The 22,360-nt window shown below is 35.8% G+C and overlaps 1 protein-coding gene across 1 annotated transcript in view; it reads right to left on the minus strand.

Annotated features, from left to right (window-relative positions):
* Positions 1–22,360, minus strand: part of LOC117328952 (transcription initiation factor TFIID subunit 1-like) — a 43,332-nt gene that overhangs the window by 16,043 nt on the left and 4,929 nt on the right. The window contains exons 6-32 of the mRNA XM_033886583.1: positions 22,023–22,137; positions 21,138–21,337; positions 20,660–20,839; positions 18,656–18,878; positions 18,011–18,112; positions 17,130–17,233; positions 16,785–16,907; positions 15,703–15,774; positions 14,990–15,103; positions 14,645–14,818; positions 12,153–12,326; positions 11,663–11,853; positions 10,774–10,888; positions 10,335–10,476; positions 7,243–7,373; positions 6,426–6,506; positions 5,988–6,257; positions 5,572–5,656; positions 5,120–5,219; positions 4,466–4,589; positions 3,658–3,774; positions 3,353–3,489; positions 2,963–3,022; positions 2,489–2,600; positions 2,021–2,226; positions 1,527–1,635; positions 936–1,034 (exon numbers count right to left, since the gene is read on the minus strand). Coding sequence (XP_033742474.1) covers positions 936–1,034; positions 1,527–1,635; positions 2,021–2,226; positions 2,489–2,600; positions 2,963–3,022; positions 3,353–3,489; positions 3,658–3,774; positions 4,466–4,589; positions 5,120–5,219; positions 5,572–5,656; positions 5,988–6,257; positions 6,426–6,506; positions 7,243–7,373; positions 10,335–10,476; positions 10,774–10,888; positions 11,663–11,853; positions 12,153–12,326; positions 14,645–14,818; positions 14,990–15,103; positions 15,703–15,774; positions 16,785–16,907; positions 17,130–17,233; positions 18,011–18,112; positions 18,656–18,878; positions 20,660–20,839; positions 21,138–21,337; positions 22,023–22,137 — 3,660 coding nt within the window. The remainder of the gene's footprint in view (positions 1–935; positions 1,035–1,526; positions 1,636–2,020; positions 2,227–2,488; positions 2,601–2,962; positions 3,023–3,352; positions 3,490–3,657; positions 3,775–4,465; positions 4,590–5,119; positions 5,220–5,571; positions 5,657–5,987; positions 6,258–6,425; positions 6,507–7,242; positions 7,374–10,334; positions 10,477–10,773; positions 10,889–11,662; positions 11,854–12,152; positions 12,327–14,644; positions 14,819–14,989; positions 15,104–15,702; positions 15,775–16,784; positions 16,908–17,129; positions 17,234–18,010; positions 18,113–18,655; positions 18,879–20,659; positions 20,840–21,137; positions 21,338–22,022; positions 22,138–22,360) is intronic.

Genomic DNA, 22,360 nt, shown 5'->3' on the forward strand with positions numbered 1-22,360 from the left:
GTGTATTTGGTCGGGTGTCTGGGTGTACTTGGTTTGGGTGTCTGTGGGTGTATTGGCCGGATGTCTGGGTGTACTTGGTTTGGGGTGTCTGTGGGTGTATTTGGTCGGGTGTCTGGGTGTACTTGGTTTGGATGTCTGTGGGTGTATTTGGTCAGGTGTCTGGGTGTACTTGGTTTGGATGTCTGTGGGTGTATTTGGTTGGGGTGTCTGGGTGTACTTGGTTTGGATGTCTGTGGGTGTATTTGGCCGGATGTCTGGGTGTACTTGGTTTGGGTGTCTGTGGGTGTATTTGGTCGGGTGTCTGGGTGTACTTGGTTTGGATGTCTGTGGGTGTATTTGGTCGGGTGTCTGGGTGTACTTGGTTTGGATGTCTGTGGGTGTATTTGGGTCGGGTGTCTGGGTGTACTTGGTTTGGATGTCTGTGGGTGTATTTGGTCGGGTGTACTTGGTTTGGGTGTCTGTGGGTGTATTTGGTCGGGTGTCTGGGTGTACTTGGTTTGGGTGTCTGGGTGATTATGGTTGGTGTCTGGGTGTACTTGGTTTGGATGTCTGAAGGTGTATTTGATTGGTGACTAGGTTTATTTGGTCGGGTGTCTGGGTGTACTTGGTTTGGGTGTCTGTGGGTGTTTTTGGTTGGGTGCTGTGGGTGTTTTTGGTTGGGTGCTGTGGGTGATTTTGGTTGGTGTCTGGGTGTACTTGGTTTGGATGTCTGAAGGTGTATTTGATTGGTGGCTAGGTTTATTTGGTTGGGTGTCTGTGGGTGTACTTGGTTTGGGTGTCTGTGGGTGTATTTGATTGGTGACTAGGTTTATTTGGTTGGGTGTCTGTGGGTGTACTTGGTTTGGGTGTCTGTGGGTGTATTTGGTCGAGTGTCTGGGTGTACTTGGTTTGGATGTCTGTAGGTGTCCAATGGCTGTCCTGACAAAGATACATACATTAGGTTGGTCTCTCATCTCATTCAGGACACATTCTAACACAGTGGACAGTGTAACAATAGGATCAGTACGTCGACGGTTTGATGTCTGCTTTGGTTTCTGAAATAAAAAGTTTGAACTGACTGAATACTATCTATAACACATAGTGAAGCATAATATTCAAGATAAACTAATCTATTTCAATCCAATGTGTTTTGTTTTTTTTCTCTGTCTGTTCCTGTAATGTTTTTTTCCTAATTATTTCAGACATTTCAAAAACAATCTCTACTAACACATTTTTTTTCCCTAGTTAGTGACAATTTCAGTTTACTTCTTAAATAATTGTGAAAACCTTAATATTACATTGATGCTATAGCATTTATTTATTGATTTTTACATAAATAATTATACATAATAAACATGATCTTTTCAAGTAAATGCCTTTTGTTACCTGAATAGGATTACCTGAAGTATTGTAAATTTAGGTTAAAATTTACAAATTACCATTTAGGTAGATTCTCCCTGTAACCAGATTGAAAAATTCAGTGTAGTGATAATGTCTGATATACAACATTAGTTAGATTTGTAACGGATCATTTCAGTTCCCCTTACCTTGAGGTAGTCACAATGTATGACGGATCCCACACGTTTCTTTTTCTCTGGTTTGAACGCCTGCTTCGGGAACTTCAGTAGGAGTGACTTCCTCTTTACTTGTTCAGCACTAAAAGTAAAGATGTCCATTACAATTTATAATGCTGTTACTTGGCATAAATACAAACATTGCATGTTGTTTAAATATATAAAAGATAGTTGTAAATTCATGATCAGAATCATAACACAGGTAAAATCTGTGAACACTGATGTCCAACCTGTAAAAATACTGACTGGCAGAAAAAAAACTCCATCACTACTGTCAAACACTTTAACTGATGAATGATGTCACTTTTATACAAGGTTTCCAGGACCATGAAAAATCTTCAGTAAACTTGTAAAAATACATAATGTTTAATAAGAATTTTCCAGATACACGAAATCATAGGTCACTGTTATCAATAGTTCCAGTGTAAGAAAACACTACTGCGACATATTACCTTGGCAAAACTTACTGTTCCACAAGGTTCTTAGAAAACTTGATTTTAGTGCCCTCCACATTAATAAGGTCATTGTCAACCAGGAGATTCTTCTCCTCCTCTTCCTCCTCCTCCTGTGTCATGGCGACCTGGACAGGTGCCACATTGCCCACCTTGTTGTAGTTCGGACATTCCTTATTCGTCCGCATGTGACCAATCTGACCACAGGCACCGCACTTCAACTGTCAACAAGGAAACACTTTTCTTTAGCTCAATCATATACCAGATCCCTATACTTCTCTCACTTAAGTGAGCATAGATTTATTCCCCACTAAAACAAACATCAAACCAGCTGAATCATATACTACAGCAGCCCATATCTCAAAGATTACTGTAACAATACAGAAAACAATCACTATGACAGCCCGAAAATATTCAGATCTACAGTGAATTATCATATTTCCAGCAAGCAGTATTGGTAAAATTGAAATATTCATGTTATACCTTGCTGGCTTTGATGGAAAGTGGCTCTTGCTTTTTCTTTTTCTTTATAGGGGGTGGAGCAAATTTTTCCCTCTCTTCATTTCTCTTTATCCTCCGGAGTCTCTCCTGTAGTCTATCAAAACAAGAAATCTAACTAGTTTACTTCTGCTCTTTATACAAGTTCAAGTTAGAAATGACTAAAAGATATCATATACATGTATATCCGTACAAATTAGTGATATTTTTATTGCAAATCGATAAAATAGCAATTGTGGCATTAGCTTTTAATATTAGGTCCTGAGATATGAATTATTCAATACAGTTTTACTTCTGAATCTGTATGTAGTTTGATCAAAATCCAATAAATTGTCAAAAGGGTGGAAGCATAAAGATTGAAACTCCATTATCATTTTCATTCATATTAACACTTGTTGACTGTTTTGCATACAATGTTATATCCACCACAAACCTATGTTGGTTCTACACAATACAGACCTCCTTTTCTCCCTCCTCATGTCTTCCTTCATAGAATCATCCATAGCCGCAAAATTTTTACTGTAAAGTAAAAGTGGTTCATTTTTGTTGTATAAAATGTCAGTATGCAATATTTTCTTCAGGTTGATAAATGTCGGACATTATTTTGTATATCCTAATGCATAATATATGTACATTACTGCATTAGATTTTTCTTTCTTTTTTATTTGTAACAAATTAATTATTTCAGCATAATGGTCTTCATATAAATATCAAAATATTATCTTCTTTGAAGCTTCCCAAAAACTGGAATGTGTACTTTAAGCTTCTGAATGACAGAGAGAATGCGGAATGTCCAAGCAATCTATCCAAAAACTATAATTCGGCGTTAGTTACTGTCAAGTGACTTACATGAAGGAAGGGTCCTTTTTCTCCCGAATCCTCACATAGGTGTCAATCACTGCTGGCTTCAAAACCCATTCTGTCCTCGTGTATTCCTTTCCTTCATCATTTCTAAACGTTCTTGTGATCTTTAATTTTCGGCCAGCCTAAAACATCCAAAATCAGTGAATTAAGATCAGCTTTTGCATGTTGTAGCATGTAAATAATTTCTTATAATATTTTTGGTTGTTTTAAAATATCTTCTGCAAACCTAGACCTATAACCTACCAATACAACTGTTTTAATTATAACATATACCACAGACAGCTACTCACCATGTTAGCGGCATTGATATCATCCTCCTTCTGTTTACCCTTGTCTTTACTATCCTCACCCATCAGCATCATCTTGTGTAGCTCCCGTCTCTCTGCTTCTTCTCTCTCATGACTTAGCTACAACAGACCAAAACAAACCATTACATGTGGTTCTCATCAAACTGGGTATTTAATCAAAGAACAATGTTCCATTTAATCAAAAGATATTGATACTAATTTATAGGGGAAAGATTTGCTGTTCTATCTAAAAGTTAAGAAAATTATTATGTGATTTATAATGTTTTATGCCTCAAACACCGCCTAAATTTTTCACAATTTTGACCAGAAGCTTGATACAAATATCAGAAAAACAAGAACAAAATTCTTGATATAATTTTTCAGTTTTGACAAAAGATACCATGTGATCTTTACAAAGGGATTGGTTGTAAATGATGTAACTTTTTTAAACATATTTTTTCTCATTAAGCATAGAATACAAAAGGCAGCAAGCTAAAGCCACATTGCAGGGAGGAGTTGCCAAGGTAAAATCTTCTGTAAATCCAGGTGAAATGGTCCTCTACTCTAGATCTGTCAAGCTTACAAAACCTATGACATTATATATGGGTTAATCTGAACTTGATGTCCTCACACAGACAGTGTCAAATATCTAATCCACTAGAAAAACAACTTTACCTGTTCTTTGTGTCAATTGAATTAAGAAAATAAGTTCATCACCCAAACTTAGACATTTAGTGTATACCACTATTTTATTTTAGGAAACACACATCTCAAAACATCAATACAAGATCATAAAGAATTGGCTTAATACCTGTGAACTGGTTTTCTTATTGACCAGCATACTTTCAAGATTCTTGCCCATTTCTTCAAAGTCGGATTCATTTCCAGAACTTGAATCGTCATCAGTAGACAACACCTCATTCGAGGATAATACCCTGCAAATAATGAAAAATAATCTATCAGGTAAACAAATCTGTCATTTCAATAAAATTTAAACAACATACTGTGAATTGACGGTAAATAAGACACAACCATACAGACACAGCTTGTTGAGTTTAATATCCTCTCACCTTGAGGTAATGAGGAATTGACCTCAGCCTATTTCCCCTATTGGGCCCCACCCAAATAGGGGCCTTGTAGTAGTTGTCTCACTGTACAACATAATTGAGTACCATCACATGTTATCTGGAGAAATTGAGGTAAAAGAATATAACTACAACAGCACAAGACAGTCATCAATATCAGTTACCTAGGAAACACAATCTGCCAGCTGGGTACAGATCAAACCACATCTCAGATCTTCCATCTGTGGTTGTATCATTAATCAAATGCCCTACTGACCGAGCTATCCTAACCCCAAACAGAAAAACACATATAAACTCTCACTGTCAAGGGCATCGGAATGTTAAAATTCTAAGAAATCAGAAAATAGTCACACAAAATTTACATCCATTGCAATACTTACCTGTTCTGTAGATCAAAAATTCTTTGGCACTCTTCTTTGTAGCGTTCCTGATGCTCTGCTACAGAGAAGCGGTTCCCTCTTGCAAACTTACTCATACCCACTGAAAAATTAGTCAAGGAAAGTCAGTTTCACAGAGATTAAGTGGTACTTTGATTTCACATTCACAGAGATTAAGTGGTACTTTGATTTCACAAACCAGACTAGTTAATGCTGATGACAATATGAAACAGAAATAAGTTCCCAGAAAGACTAACATAATTTTGCAGTGCATGCCAAACATGGGTGTCTTGACCTCTGCACTCTGAAACCTGACAACCTTGTGTGAAATATTGTTACTCATAAAACTTGCAAAAAAAACCCTTATACTACTAGTACTAAGGGACGTAGATGCCCTGAAAGGTTAATCTGTTTTTGGTATCATGATATATAATGCCCTATAACAGATAACTAACCTTGACCATCCTGTCCTGCTTTGGCCTGCTCTGTAGACATGGTTCTGACAACATCTATCACCTCCCATCTAGACAATTTGCGAATCTATAACACGAATGATTACTACTTTAAATGTATATAAATCTGTTTTATGAATGTTGACAAAATATCAATTACTGTATTACATGTCTCATAAAGGCCCTCTAAACACTGAAAAGTAACAAATTAATTTGTTCTTGAGAAATTGTAATTTCAGTGTTGTTTAAAACGTTTTCATAAAAACATGCATGCAGTTTTTTATGTGTGGTTTCAATATTGAAGGAAATGTTATGCTACCTTTATAACACTTTGACTATTGTTGTGAGTTTTCCTATGTATTGAACTACACAATTTGTGATATGTCCTCAAAATCACAACTCCAACCTGTAACTGTTACCTCAGAGTCTGGTAGTCCAAATTTCCTCAGCAACTGCTTAGCATCCTTGAGGGAGAGTTTACGGAGATCAGCGTCTGTTCCTGTGACGGTCTTTTTCTGTGGAGTCTGTTGCTGCCCTTCTTCCTTAGGCTGTGGTTTGTTAGGAACTTTGACATAAGAGAATCCCTCTCCACAACCTGTTGGGTCGGCCACACCTGTCAGGTCCAGCAGACACTTACCCTTGAGAGAAGCAATATACGCACGAGTAGTGTTCCATGGAGCAGTCTTCACCTGGGATCACAAAAGTAAACAGATTAATCAAATGTTTCCTGTCATCATGGAATCTACATTATAAAGTTATATCTCCATTACTCCTCTAGTTCATACAGAAAGAATACAAAAAGTGGAGTAAAACGATGATATATGTCACATTGTCACCAATAAATGTATTCAACAAACCTCATCTTCAATCTTCATTTGTGTTTCCTCCTCGTTGTCGTCCTCTGGGGCGAATAACGATCTCTCTCCATACCCAGCATCCTATACAAAATGACAGAAGTATTACTCAAACAATTAAACCCTTAGCACCTTCTTTATGCCACACTTACTACATACTGTCAAACTTTCTTATCTCAAACTCTAACTCAAACAATTACTCAAACAATTAAGATATTATAACCCAGTATTATTAGCACCTTATTATGCCACACTTACTACATAGTCAAACTTTCTTATCTCGAACTCTGACTAACTCAAACACCCTGCTTAATATGACTCAAAGTAAACTTTCAGTTCTAACAGTAAAAGTTCTACTGTAAAATATGAAACTTTCATTGTGTATGAACTTTCATTGTTTCCATGGTTGCTATGGAACCACAAATATTAATACAAAGATTAAGAATATTGTTGCATGGGCTAACCATGAAAGATTTTACCCAGGAAATAATTTGAAAGCTCCAAACCATAAAAGACAGTACACATGAATATTTCATGTTACACAGTATGTAAAATATATCAGTTACCTAGAATATTTGGGATATCTTAAGTTTTTCATGGCTCCATTTACTTCAAGAAGAAGAGGTTTGACAGCAATGAAAGATTTACAAAAAACTTCCATGTATTGATAGATTCTGGTCTGGCAAATTGTTAACAATATAAAAAGACACAAGTCAATAATTTACAAAATGGATCAGGACATTGCCATACAAATGAGTGCTTAACCTTACGATGTATCTGTACTGACACATTACGTCAGGTACCCAATACAACAGCTAACCTTGAGTCTCTGTTCAGCAGCCAACATACTGTAGTAGGCACAGCACTGTTCTGGAGACACCATAGCCCTCATCTCGTCCTCTGTAGGTAGGCGGAAGTCTGGCTTCAATACCCACCAGTTAGAGTCCATACCTGTCACACACCACAAACTATTAACATTGCCACTAAGTCCATACCTGTCACACACCACAAACTATTAACATTGTCGCTAAGTCCATACCTGTCACACACCACAAACTATTAACATTGTCGCCAAGTCCATACCTGTCACACACCACAAACTATTAACATTGTCACCAAGTCCATACCTGTCACACACCACAAACTATTAACATTGTCACTAAGTCCATACCTGTCACACACCACAAACTATTAACATTGTCGCTAAGTCCATACCTGTCACACACCACAAACTATTAACATTGTCACTAAGTCCATACCTGTCACACACCACAAACTATTAACATTGTCACTAAGTCCATACCTGTCACACACCACAAACTATTAACATTGTCACTAAGTCCATACCTGTCACACACCACAAACTATTAACATTGTCACTAAGTCCATACCTGTCACACACCACAAACTATTAACATTGTCACCAAGTCCATACCTGTCACACACCACAAACTATTAACATTGTCACTAAGTCCATACCTGTCACACACCACAAACTATTAACATTGCAGCTAAATATACATCAAATCCTCATTAGCTAAACCAATAATTAGCACACATTTTCAAAGTTCAATTTTTGAAAATTTTCCCAAGAATGAAAAAATATGTTTGAATTATATAAACGTGTTATCAACATCACTGTATATACGGTCACAGGTAAAATAAAACTAGAATGATATATCACTTTGAACTTAACAAGGCATAAATATGATAATAACCAAGATGGTAATCTGAGTTCAACAGGTCATTCTGTTGTTACCACCATCATACTACTTCTGTATACAATGTTATCAGGTGATCATGATGGAATGCTGGTTATAAACTCATTTTAATTAATTATCAGTTTAATCTGAAGAAGGTTTTAATGTAATAAATCAATCAGATAGTCTGTGCTTAAATTCTCATTTACAGTAATTGATAATAACTTTTTTTGAAAATTAACATGAAAATGCCTCTTACTTAGGATTTGCTGATAATAACTTTTTTGGAAAATTAACATGAAAATGCCTCTAACTTAGAATTTGCATAGGAATGAAATGTATCACACAAGGTCATCTTTAATATGTATATCTTGTCTACTATGCTATTAGTTTGATCTAAAACACAGAAAAGTATTGACATATGTTTTTGTATGCATGATTGGTTCCGAAAAACTGCCTGAAAAACTGCAAACAATCAGTGACATCTAAAATTGAAAAATGCTTCATAACATAAAATGTAACAAGAAAACCTTACAGTACATCATCAAACAGTCAAGGAATCTGTAACACCAAACTTTATATAAACTGTAACGACCAAAGTAGAAGGACCAAAACATAACACAACTTATATGTAAGCTTAAATAAATCAATTCCTTGTACACGATCACAACCTAAATCTATTTCCATCGGAGAGATAATGGTACATTTAAATGAAATAATTATTCAAATCAATTTGATTTAAATAATTTATTAATTAACTAAATCTTTTTCAGTCTAAGAAACATTCACTAACACTGTGAACTCAAATCAGGGCAGACAAAATCAGTTGATTTAAAGATTTAACAAACATCCTCAATACAGGGCAGACAAATCAGTTGATTTAAAGATTTAACAAACATCCTCAATACAGGGCAGACAAAATCAATTGATTTGAAGATTTAACAAGAGATAAAGTTAATTTTGTCGATGGATATAAGATAACCAAACTATACTGCAAATAAACCAGGTAACAACTTATGTAAAGATTGCTCTTTGTTTAACAGTCTGTTCACCAAAAGACTAAATTATATACCAGGAAATTCAATTCTTATGATTAATATCAAAATTTCTATTAGCAAAATAAATGTTCAAATTTTCATTTACTTAATAAAGACTAATTTTAGTAACAGCACATTGACTTTCACATTGGTTCATGTAGTAGTCACCAGGAATTAAGAATTTCAAATCAGGTACAAAATGCCTTGCTTCAACGATCAATGTTATCCTGTGACAAAATATGACAGCACTTTCAGTATGACAACACCAAAAGAAACGTTTTTGGCCTATCACTTCGATGACTTGAAGACAACAGTGAACAAAATTACAATAAGTCAGTGACTCTGTGTTGGTCCTTCACAATCAATAACATTTCAAATAAAATAACAAACTACCATTTTCATCTGGCTCCTCTGAAATTTTAAATGGATTTCTACACTGAACAAAAGGTATAAATAACATCACCTTATATAACTAACAGTGTAATTGATTTAAACACTACAACCAATTACCAAGAAGATTGTATGGCCCTAAAATCAGAAAATGGTTATTTTTCATTAATGTACAGGTGTAAAAACAAATTTTAGTGGGGTTTAGTGATAACATTTTGATAGGGCTTATTTTTTACCAATTTCAGCCTACTATTTGGAAATTGACTGCAAAAATGAAGAAGTTGGTTTATTTGTGGGCAGGAGCTCATTTGAAAAATTAATATATACTGTAAAAATACCCATGATATAAAGTCCAAACATTGTAGAATTCCATCATAGAATGTTTCACCGCCATGGGGGTGAGCCAGGGGGATCTCAACTCAAAGGGGAAGATTAATTAGTTGCCAAAATTATAAACACAAGGGGGCGAGTCATTATTTTGCTCTAGCTGGCCCTATTTTTCCTCTTATGTATCTAGTGATGTTACATCAATGTAAGACAATGTTGACGTGACTTGATTGAATTGTTAACTTGATGCCATTGTATTGTTCCTGTGACATCATACAACAGAGAAGAACCTGCAAAGACCATGACTGTATAGCTTGTATCAGCCCTACGGTGAAATGAGAAAATCTCACATTGATAAAATTGTTGATATCTCTGTCCAGGGTAAGTTAATATAATAAAATCTCTTGGTAATCCACACACACAAAAAAGACATCAGAATTTTAATGATCAAAACTGACCTGTACGTTTGAAGTCAGCACACAATTTAAGTCTCTTTCTTATGCTGCTCTCAGAATGAGAAGGAAATGCGTGTTTGATATCATCCATTTTGATCCTCTTTGGTGTATCTTTGCTTTTCCAAAACAGACGATAAATGAAAACCTTAAAAGATTAAACATGTAAATTAGTGAAGAGCATGAAGATAACATCTGAGATGGTCATCTATTATTCTTTAGATAATAACTTCCCAATAATCAAGCAAGTATTCATCATTATTTATCAAAAGTCAAAGTTAAATATCAGACTATCACATTTTAAAATCAGATCAAATGTATAAACCATGTTTAATACAAAAGAATTTAAATGTATAACTCCTATACATGTACGGACACAAACCACTGACTGACAGGATTTAACTACATGTATTTTCTGAGTCAGACCTATGACTATGATGAGTACCTGTAGGAAGTCCCTGATGAAGTTGTTAGCACGCTTGGAGTTGGGGCCAGGCACCTCTGTTAGTGTGGCTTCCTGTCCCACACAGTATATCGTGGCCACTTCCCTGATGTAGTAACTACAAAATACAGGTATGTAACATGCAATACTTCCTGACATAGTGTAAAATAGTGAATAGCCATTTTGAACAATCATTTCTTTGGCAGCTAAAAGAAAATGAGACATTTTTACTGCTGGTATATATAGAATAGATGTAACACAGAGGCTTCGTCAAATTGTGTTCCCATTTATCTTGGTCTCGTTAGATAAATCAACTTTTAATTAATACTAACGCTTGACTTTTTCCTTGCTTAATTTTGAGGTCAAGCCTCTGCAGAGTAGCTGGTGACTACCTCAATGATCATAAGGGAGGCCTATTGCATGCCTCCCAAAACAACTGGATTAAAGTGTCTTGTCAAAGTCTACAACTTAAACAGCACAGGGTAGTCTGTGACCTCAACAGCTAATGGAAAATGTAACCTAACATTGGTATGGTTCAAACCACACACCTCCAATCATCATCTGAGGTGGCATCTATCCATTACTCTATCGACTGAGCTATTGTGGCCCAATTTTCTTTTTGAATTTCATTTGAAAATTGCCTTTTAATTAGAAAAAAAACATAACACTTTGTAGAACCTATACAAAGCATCCAAACCTAAACTTAGCTGTTTAACACATCATACCAAATCCCTACATAAAACCTAAAATTAGCTGTTTAACACATCATACCAAATCCCTACATAAAACCTAAACTTAGCTGTTTAACACATCATACCAAATCCCTACATAAAACCTAAAATTAGCTGTTTAACACATCATACCAAATCCCTACAAAAGTGGTGCTCCTTACTTGTCTCGTTTTCTGATGATTACAAAATCAGTCTCTGGTACTTTATGTTCAAACACAGCTGCACGAAACATGTTGTTTTCAAAAGCCTGGACACACTGTCCTGGACTGAGTGTTCCGAGGAAGGGAGACGTATGAGCGTAGGCCAACTCCCCATATTTATACTGAGGTGGACTGGCATCCTTCCCTGGTTTCTGGATAAAACAAATATCCATGAATCTTTTTCTTAAATACATAACACTTTTTCTAACACATATAATTTTTTTTCAAACACATGAATAAATCATGAACTTCTACATGAAGTTGTCTATTTCTTATAGACAGGGGATACAATTCGTAACTCTCCTTTCTTGGTCAATTAAATTTAGTGTGCTGAAAACATCAGAGGAAAATATATTAATTTAATATTATATACTAACATCCCTTTATGTTATTGTTAGCCCTGAAGTCAGAATGAAATCTTTGTAAGTGTACAAAGTTCATATTTACTTACTCTTTTATAGTAGTTCTTTATTTTGGTTGCCATGCCGGTTTGCATGACTAACGGTGGATACTCCTCGGAGTACTCAGCCAGAATCAGCTCACCGTCCATACCAGTCAGGTCCTGAGCATTCCTCATAAAGAAAATCTCGCCTCCTCCATAGGCCTGTCTCTCCTGTTCTCTTAGCTACAAAATAGCAACACCCCAAGTTAACCAACTCATCAAATAGCAACACCCCAAGTTAACCAACTCATCAAATAGAAACACCCAAAGTTAACCAACTCATCAAATAGCAACACCCCAAGTTAACCAACTCATCAAATATCAACACCCCCCGATTTAACCAACTCATCAAATATCAACTCCCCAAGTTAACCAACTCATCAAATAGCAACACCCCAAGTTAACCAACTCATCAAATATCAACACCCACCAATTTAACCAACTCATCAAATAGCAACACCCCAAGTTAACCAACTCATCAAATAGCAACACCTCAAGTTAACCAACTCATCAAATAGCAACACCTCAAGTTAACCAACTCATCAAATAGCAACACCCAATTTAACCAACTCATCAAATATCAACACCCCAAGTTAACCAACTCATCAAACAGCAACACCCCAAGTTAACCAAACTCATCAAATATCAACACCCCAAGTTAACCAACTCATCAAATAGCAACACCTCAAGTTAACCAACTCATCAAATATCAACACCCCAAGTTAACCAACTCATCAAACAGCAACACCCCAAGTTAACCAAACTCATCAAATAGCAACACCCCAAGTTTACCAACTCATCAAATAGCAACACCCCAAGTTAACCAACTCATCAAATAGAAACACCCCAAGTTAACCAACTCATCAAATAGCAACACCCCAAGTTAACCAACTCATCAAATATCAACACCCCCCGATTTAACCAACTCATCAAATATCAACTCCCCAAGTTAACCAACTCATCAAATAGCAACACCCCAAGTTAACCAACTCATCAAATATCAACACCCACCAATTTAACCAACTCATCAAATAGCAACACCCCAAGTTAACCAACTCATCAAATAGCAACACCTCAAGTTAACCAACTCATCAAATAGCAACACCTCAAGTTAACCAACTCATCAAATAGCAACACCCAATTTAACCAACTCATCAAATATCAACACCCCAAGTTAACCAACTCATCAAACAGCAACACCCCAAGTTAACCAAACTCATCAAATATCAACACCCCAAGTTAACCAACTCATCAAATAGCAACACCTCAAGTTAACCAACTCATCAAATATCAACACCCCAAGTTAACCAACTCATCAAATAGCAACACCCCAAGTTTACCAACTCATCAAATAGCAACACCCCAAGTTAACCAACTCATCAAATAGAAACACCCCAAGTTAACCAACTCATCAAATAGCAACACCCCAAGTTAACCAACTCATCAAATATCAACACCCCCCGATTTAACCAACTCATCAAATATCAACTCCCCAAGTTAACCAACTCATCAAATAGCAACACCCCAAGTTAACCAACTCATCAAATAGCAACACCCCAAGTTAACCAACTCATCAAATAGCAACACCTCAAGTTAACCAACTCATCAAATAGCAACACCTCAAGTTAACCAACTCATCAAATAGCAACACCCCATGTTAACCAACTCATCAAACAGCAACACCCCAAGTTAACCAAACTCATCAAATAGCAACACCCCAAGTTAACCAACTCATCAAATAGCAACACCCCAAGTTAACCAACTCATCAAACAGCAACACCCCAAGTTAACCAACTCATCAAATATCAAACACCCAATTTAACCAACTCATCAAATAGAAACACCCCAAGTTAACCAATTCATCATATAGCAACCATCAAATAGCAACACCCCAAGTTAACCAACTCATCAAATAGCAACACCCCAAGTTAACCAACTCATCAAATAGCAACACCCACAGTTAACCAACTCATCAAATAGCAACACCCACATACAACTCATAAAATAAAACTGCAAGATACTTGTATCACAATAAATGAATTCTTTCTTGGACAGGATGGCAATTTACATTTTCATTAATTATTGAAACAGTAAATGTATTCTTTGTTAGATAGGAAGTAGATTTACTTTTAATCATGAGGTTTGGTCAGGGTTAATACCTAAATTACACAGCTGGTATATCACCAGTTTGGAGGTACCTGGCATGAACCTCAGAAAAGTTCTGTTATGTTACATTATAATGAATCCATCAAAAAATCTTAGTCTAACCTTATAACAGGTTCCTGGGAATAAGGGTGGGTTGACCTTATAAGGTTTTAAAAGAAATGGAAGCATTAATGAAGCTTGAACCATTTTCTGATTTTAGGGTCATACAATTATATGAAACGAGACATTATTATTATAATACTCTTATCATTCCTTGAAGCTCCCCTCCTTATAAAATACTTCCTCACCTGAAACAAATGTAAGTCAATATTCTGAGCTAGAATATGACTACTTACCCTGGCCTTCCTCTTGATCTGCTTGAGGAGTGGTAATACAGAATGTGGGCCAGGCATGGATAAGGCACCATGGGAGTATCTCTTCAGGGTATTTCTGTGGAAGGTGCGGAGCTTTCCAATGCCCATATAAGTAGGGAAGAAAGGCTGCCGTAACTCCAGACTAGGTGTGGAGTGCTGTTATAAAAAGTAAGCAACCAAACTTCATTAAAATGAACAGACAGTAAATACAGGTAACTTAATCATTTAAGGATACTAAAATGCATTGCAGGAATTCAAATTGGTATAATAATAAATCTCTACATCAAATATTCCATAGGTTAGTTTTGTGATTCATTATGTATTTACCTGTATAAGACTTCCCCCAAGGTTGCCCTTCACTGCATTCTCCATAGTTTTTGGACTGTAGTATTCATCATTAGATATATTGAATGGATCCTTCTCCTGTAGGTTGGGTGCATTCTATAAAGATATACACAACATCCTTGTCTTGATTTCTGAATCAAAATCCTGACATTTCCAGGACGTCATATCTATTATTCTATCACAGATAGGAGTCACTTGTTGTATTGGGTCTATACAAAGAGTTTAGAATTAGTCATAATGCATCTAGAAATAGTTGGATTTTCCTCTTCGTGTTGTCTTTATTTCCTGATGATAATCCAGCCTGGCATTTTAATTCAATCACCGAATCAAGAAACAGATGACAAAACGTTGCATTCTGTTTTGCCATTCTCATAAAGCATAAATAGCCCTACAGAAAAATATTTCAGCCAATCAAAGGCTTTAACAGTCCTACAGAAAAATATTTCAGCATCAAAGGCTTTAAAAGTCCTACAGAAAGATATTTCAACCAATCAGAGGTTTTAATAGTCCTACAGAAAAATATTTCAACCAATCAAAGGCCGTAACAGCCTATCTTAAAAGTCAGATGGAGTAAAACAAATGAACATCTACATACAAAATACTTATGTTAAAATGGATTTGAGCAGCTAGAAAGTGTAACAATAAAACATAGATGAGACTACCAATTCCTTCCCTTATTAGGCGGCTTACTGTACCTTTTCCTCGTCTTCCTCCTCCTCCTTGGTTATACCAGCTTTGTTAAGTAACAGCTTTGACTTCTTAATCTCCTGTAATGCATCATTAAGTAAATATCAGCTTAATATCAATTTTATAGAATATTGAATAATTCCAAATGAAACTGTTTTAATATGATTACTTTGCAGCATTTATCCAACAAAAACACTATTCCACACATTACACTAGTAACAAGAAAATGTTGGTAAACATATATGCTCCATTCTATCTTGATTGAAATGGAACTAAGCCTTTAATCCAACTAAGTCTACGAGGGTTGATTGATATGTTGTGAGTCTCGTATTGAAGGAGGGTACTCAAGGATGTCCTTTTTAAGCCCTACTATTCTCTGAGTATATAGGGCCGTGTATCCAAGGACTGGTCTCATTTGGTTAGTTTATATCGACAAGGTAGCACTCTAAATAAACAAGACTAGCGGCTTTTGCAAAATGGACAAAATTGGTTAGAGTTAGGGTGAAAGAGCCATAGCTGCCATTCACGATTGTGGCTTTCAATTGATTGAGCATCTGCTTTATTCACCTGATCTAGCTCAATCAGACTTTCATCTATTTCCAAAACTGAAAACAGCTATTTCAGGCAACCTTACCCTATTAACATGAAGTGGATGACTTTCTGAACAGCCAAGAAAAGGAGTTCTATAAAAGTGGCATGTATGCCCTTAAACACCACTGTTAAAAGTGTACACATACTGAAGGGGATTATGTCTGGCAAAGGATTATGTTGAAAAATAATACAATATGTCTGGCAAAGGATTATGTTGAAAAATAATACAACATGTCCTGCAAAATTCAAATCCTTCAATATGAGGCTCACAACTTATCAATCAGCCCTCGTACCTGTAGATATAAACAGACCCAGCCAAGAACAATCTTTCATGTGATTTAAAATGATTTTGGATTAGCATGCTGAGAGAAAATTTTACAATATTTTTCTTAAGTCTGATCTTGGTCAGCTTTTTATCCTTGACTGTAAAACATTCACCGACTTTTGTTTCTGTTTGGATGAGCACAAACTCATCTGGTGATTTTTCCACAAGACTCACCTTTTCCTTTTTGGCTGGTACAGATTTAGCATCAGGGTCATTATCCTCAGGAAGTTCCAGTATAATGTTTTCATCATTCGGATCAAGAGACAAGACCTGTGGCGTAGGGATCTTAGTCATATTCTGCAAATAAAAATTAAGTACATCGGTTTATTATTACTTTACAATATAAGATTTCCCGGGTAATCTTTTGTTCCACACTGAATCATGTAATTTTCCATGTATTTTAAAAAGCTACAGAGCAATCACAAAAAAAGGTGAAAGGAAGTGCATGGCAGACACTTTGTATTACTTTGTATAAGAGAGGAAGGAAGAAATAAAATAACAATACACCGATCTCCTCACCTCTGCATCCCAGATAATGTTGTCCTCCCAGCGTCCATAGATGAGTTCCTGGTTTTCTATTGGAAAAATGGAGTAGATCTTCTCTTTGGAGTCAGAACCATCTCCTGTGTAAAATACATCATAATATACAACTTGTCACTATTAACATACACAAAGTATACCCCTTCACCACAGAGTGCTTCAGCTAACTACAATTATAACAAAAGATGGAGAACAACCTGGAGGTTTATGGTAATATTTTGATAATTTCGATGACCTGGTGGTGGTAGGAGATTACCCAAAGATTTCTTCAATGACCTTTTGATGGTAATGACCTTAACTCTTTCCGTACTTTGTGTTCTTTCCGGATTCCGTACCGGAAGTAGTTTTTCTTTGTACATGATTAAGAAATATTTAATAAAATAAGATCTAGATCAGATTTATCACTCTGAAACTTCCTAGACTCTGATCTCTAAAATGCAAATGTAGCAAGCCGCCATATTGTTTACATTAAGAACATATTGAGAAAATATCAACTATTACTCTACCGGAAAAACACTTAAAACAAACGAAATAAAAATTAATTTATCAACCAAAATGTTTGTTTCAAAAGCTTTGAACATTTTTTATCAATCATTGGATTTGGTAATTGTATTCATCGGTTGATGCTGTCGACAAATCAACACTTTAAAAACATCAACTTAGTCTGTCGACTATAGTCGACAGCGGGGAAGACGGAGCTTGAAATCATGTCGACTATAGTCAACGGGGAAGAGGGAGCACATTTTTATGTCGACTATAGTCGACAACGGTACTGAAAGAGTTAAGACTCTATGAATGCCCTTGAGACTCCATGGATGACCTTGTGATAATAATGACCCTGTAATGGTAGGTATACTAACCTTGTTTTATGATGGGAGACATGCCAGGTATAGTCTTCGAATATCCAGGATTTAGGATCGGCACCTTGGGGGTCAAGCCACTGAGGATGTCATTGGGTTTACCTACATCAAACAAATCAATTAAAACCTCAAACATACAAGGGGCCTGTTTGTTTATGCTGACAAACCGGTTTGTCAATTTTTGATTGTAACATCTCATACATAAATCTTGACAGACCTGCAAATATTAATACCGGCCTTGAAAGTCCAAATGAAACATAAAATCACTAGGTCCTTCACTATCTCAAGTACAAACAACTGAAGTCCAACCAGTTTTTGTACTGCGATAAACAAAAATGGCCTATATGTGTCTTCAGTAGCCTATATGTGTCTTCAGTAGTCCAACAACTGATTCTACATTGGTTTTGTTTCAGTAACAGGTTAATTCATTTAACAGGGGCTTTGATTTATTAATGCTAGAAACAGAACCAAGACCCCTGTTTACTAGTCCGACATTCTACCAAATGAGCTAAAGAGGGAGTCTATCTAGCTTCTTGGTAGGCTCTGTAATGTAATGGTGACTACCAGAGTACACCATTACTCCGTACGTAAAGTATCAAACTTGTTTTTTTTCTGGTACTGACAAGAAAACAGTAACAGTCTCACCCTGTGTGGTAAACTGGGTAGCGGTGCGATGGGAGGTGCTGGGGATCCAGCCAGCTGAAGGAGCCTTCTGTTTGAGAGAGGCGATCACTTTATGTTTGACATCCTCTCCATTCCAGATAATGTCATCCTCCCACTGTAGCTGTGTCACCATGAGGAAAACCTCATCCGAAAATTCCACCCTCTTCGGGTTCGGATTAGCACAAATTTCAGCTTCAGTGTTCTCCTGACATGTCAATCATATAAAACATTGAAATAAATACACATATCACCTTTGTCTACTTATTTAAAGAGGTAAAGAATACACACACCTAAGTTTGCTGATCAATGTACATGTATTGCATCAAGAAATGTTACCCAATGACATCATACCTTCTGTCAAATCCGTACTCAATCATCTAATATTTCTAGTTTTGTATGGTCACATATTAAAGACCCAACCCTCAGCCCTCATAATCATAATTATGGTGCCTGCCCTTTTCATGCAGAATTTGTACAGCTGTAATCACAGGAAGTTTCAGACTTTTTAGTAGCTTCTTTGAAGAAGATTTTATTGTTTCCCCCTATATAATCCTATGTAAAACTGAACTACAGTCGAATCTGTCCAAACGACCATCTCTATTTAGCGACCCTCTGTTCTAAGCGACCATTTCAATTCCTCCTGAGCGTTTTCGCTATATATTTTAACTCTATTAAGCGACCCTCTGTTTACGCGACCAGCGACCACAATTTTTCGTTCCCGTGATAACAATAACTCTCCAATAAGCCACCAGAAGTCTCCAAAATGCCTTACATTACCATTTTCGCCTTGATAACACCCAAGTAGTTTTACTTTCGTGCAAAAGGACGGGAGAGGAGGCGAAGAGACGGTCTAGAATTCTGACGATTTTCAGACGTTTATATATGATATATCAATTTGCATGCGAAATATAACAATGAAGGAATGCATAAACAGTTAACTTACTGTTAAATCGTGATTTGTTATCTTTTTTGAGACATTAAAACAGATAGTTGCTAGTGAAAAAGTCGCCGTTTTTAAAGTAGGAAATGCAGGAACATAAATAATAATTGGAGCGGATATCCGGACCAAGATTTCAGGAATTAAAAAAATATATATAAATAATTTGAAAGTAATCTAATTAACCAATGAAATATATTTCTCATGTTAAATCGATATATTTTGCTATGCTGAAAGAATTTCAAAAAATACATATAATGATGAAAAATTAGCACAGTAATAATTATTAAAAAAAAAATTAAAAAAAAAAAAAAAAAAAAGTTGTTTTGTTTTAATCAAAGTGGTGGTTCATTTTTCATATATATTATAAATCATTATTGCTAATTTATAAAGTGAATAAAAGGCTTATGAACATTTTTTAAGTTTAAGATACCATCTCTATTAAGAGACCACTCTCCATTAAGAGACCGTTTTTCAACTTCTCTTGAGTGGTCGCTTAATACAGATTCGACTGTATTATATTAAATCAAATCTTAAGATAAAAATGCTTTTACAGCAAAATGTGACACTTTGCTGTGGCCCAATTTGTGGTTGGTGGTGGAGGGGAATTTATCATCTAATAGATATCCTTTGTGTAATCCACCCCATAATCTGAGGACAGCTGACGTTCATGGTGTAAATGAGGTTTCATATCAAGTGCTCTAGTATTCTGTATTTGAAAAGAAATTTCAACTTGAAAAGGATCCCTAATCATGTCTCTATTACATCCATGTAAGGATACAACAATTGTATTTATACGTTCATATTTATATACATTGAACCTGTTCCTTTCCATTCTAGACTCAATTTTGGTAAGAGGGACTAACATGTTTTCCTGGGCCAAGAACCTCTGACAAGTTAAGCAAATTTCTGGGTATAAAAGAAGTCACTATAAAACTCTATTGCCTAAAGCATATGTATATACAATAATATACCAGAGTATATGTCTACAGCTACACACAACATACACACTGAGAAGCTAAAAGACTCTATTTTAATCATATACCCACCGACTTGAGTTTAAAGCCATAGTCAAAGTCGCGTCCAAGTTCATCCACTCCCATAAAGTCATACCAGTATTGAGCTGGACCATATCGCCACGGTTCTATTTTCAGACTTTGTTCAGACTCCCCCAGATTTTTGGTTTGGTCAATAAGAGATTTTTCCTCCTCTGCTCTCAGCATTTTCTCCTGTTAAAATTAATTTGATTTTGATTGAATGAAGACAAAAAAAAAATTTTACAACTGAAAACTGAACATTTTTCATTATATATTTCACTAAATGACATCAATACTTCTCTCATAAATTAATATTTTCACCAAATCAAAATTTCTCAGGAAACACTTTCAGTAAAACACTTTTTGCTATTTACATTTGATTTGAATAGTAAGAATTATCCTGATCAAATTCTCCTTCTATATTTGGAACAGCAAATATACTTACAGCTCTGCATTTTTCTAGAAACAAATGGAAAGTTTTTCTATGTACCTCATCATCTGACAGGCATTCCTCTGCCAGGGCTGGTCTTCCCAGGTTCAATTTGAAGTCATCCTCCTCACTCTCCTCGTCTACTTGCATGTCCTCAACTGCCTGTGAGTCTTCAGCGGCCTTGTGACTCTCCGACTGCTCTCTTTCTTCATTAGTATGAGCTATCATCTTCTGTATTGGGGACATTTTCTTCTCCTCCTCTGTTAGATCAAGAATAGCAATTTAATAACACTTATCGTAACTAAATTTTGTTAATAATTCCATACATTTTGAAAAGTTTGATCCATCTGCACTAGAAAGGATCAGAAAAGGCAGCCAAAAAATATACAAAAATTAGTCAATACATTATATCAGTAAGTAGGCTTTAACAAAAACATCATGAAGTATCCAAAGTAAACAAATATTATGTGATTAGCGAAGGGTAGCATCAACATTTCCATTGTCTGTTGTTCTAATAACAGTTTGGCCAGTTTTAGACTTGATAATACAAGTAGAGTGAAAAAAGAGCAGGAACAAAACTGTGTCTTGAGGCCTAATATCCCAGTATAAAATTGAAAATATATGTAGGCGAATTACCTAGACTCTGTTCACCCACATGAAACACATCTTATGAAACATTATACCTTGTTGGTCCAAGGTTGCACTATAGTCCAGAATACTGTAGCTATTTTAACCAAAGGTATAGAGCATTTCTGGGGATACAACTCTGCACCCTTGGTTTAGAAAAGAGGGGACCATCAAGAAAAGATATGAAGTGTTAGTTTCATTTCTAACCTGCTACCATACGACAGCTTTGTTAAAAGTTAAATTATTCAGACCAACAGTATGATATCAACATCTGTGAGCTAACATGTTTTCCTATCATGACACTTCAATTGTACTTACCTTTTTTCTTTACTTCTGCTTCATCTTGGTCTTCATCTTCTGATTTTTTCTTCTTTTTCCTTCTCCAGACATGGGGTGTATGAACAGGCTTGAACAGACGGGAAAATCTCAGGACCTGCAGATCAGAGAAATTTATTAATTACTGAATTGTTATTAAAACAAGAATTAAGATAAGTATATAATACATAACATCTTAGGGCTTTTCCAGTAAAACATCTACCCCATCCCAGGACTCCAGGTTTTGTTAAGGGGTACGTGCCATCTATAGAATGTATTTAATAAATTACATAGAAGAAATAGGAAGGCAATCCAACCATGGATAGAAATTATTTATTGTG

Source organism: Pecten maximus, chromosome 6 (genome assembly GCF_902652985.1).
Source record: "Pecten maximus chromosome 6, xPecMax1.1, whole genome shotgun sequence".
NCBI lineage: Eukaryota > Metazoa > Mollusca > Bivalvia > Pectinida > Pectinidae > Pecten > Pecten maximus.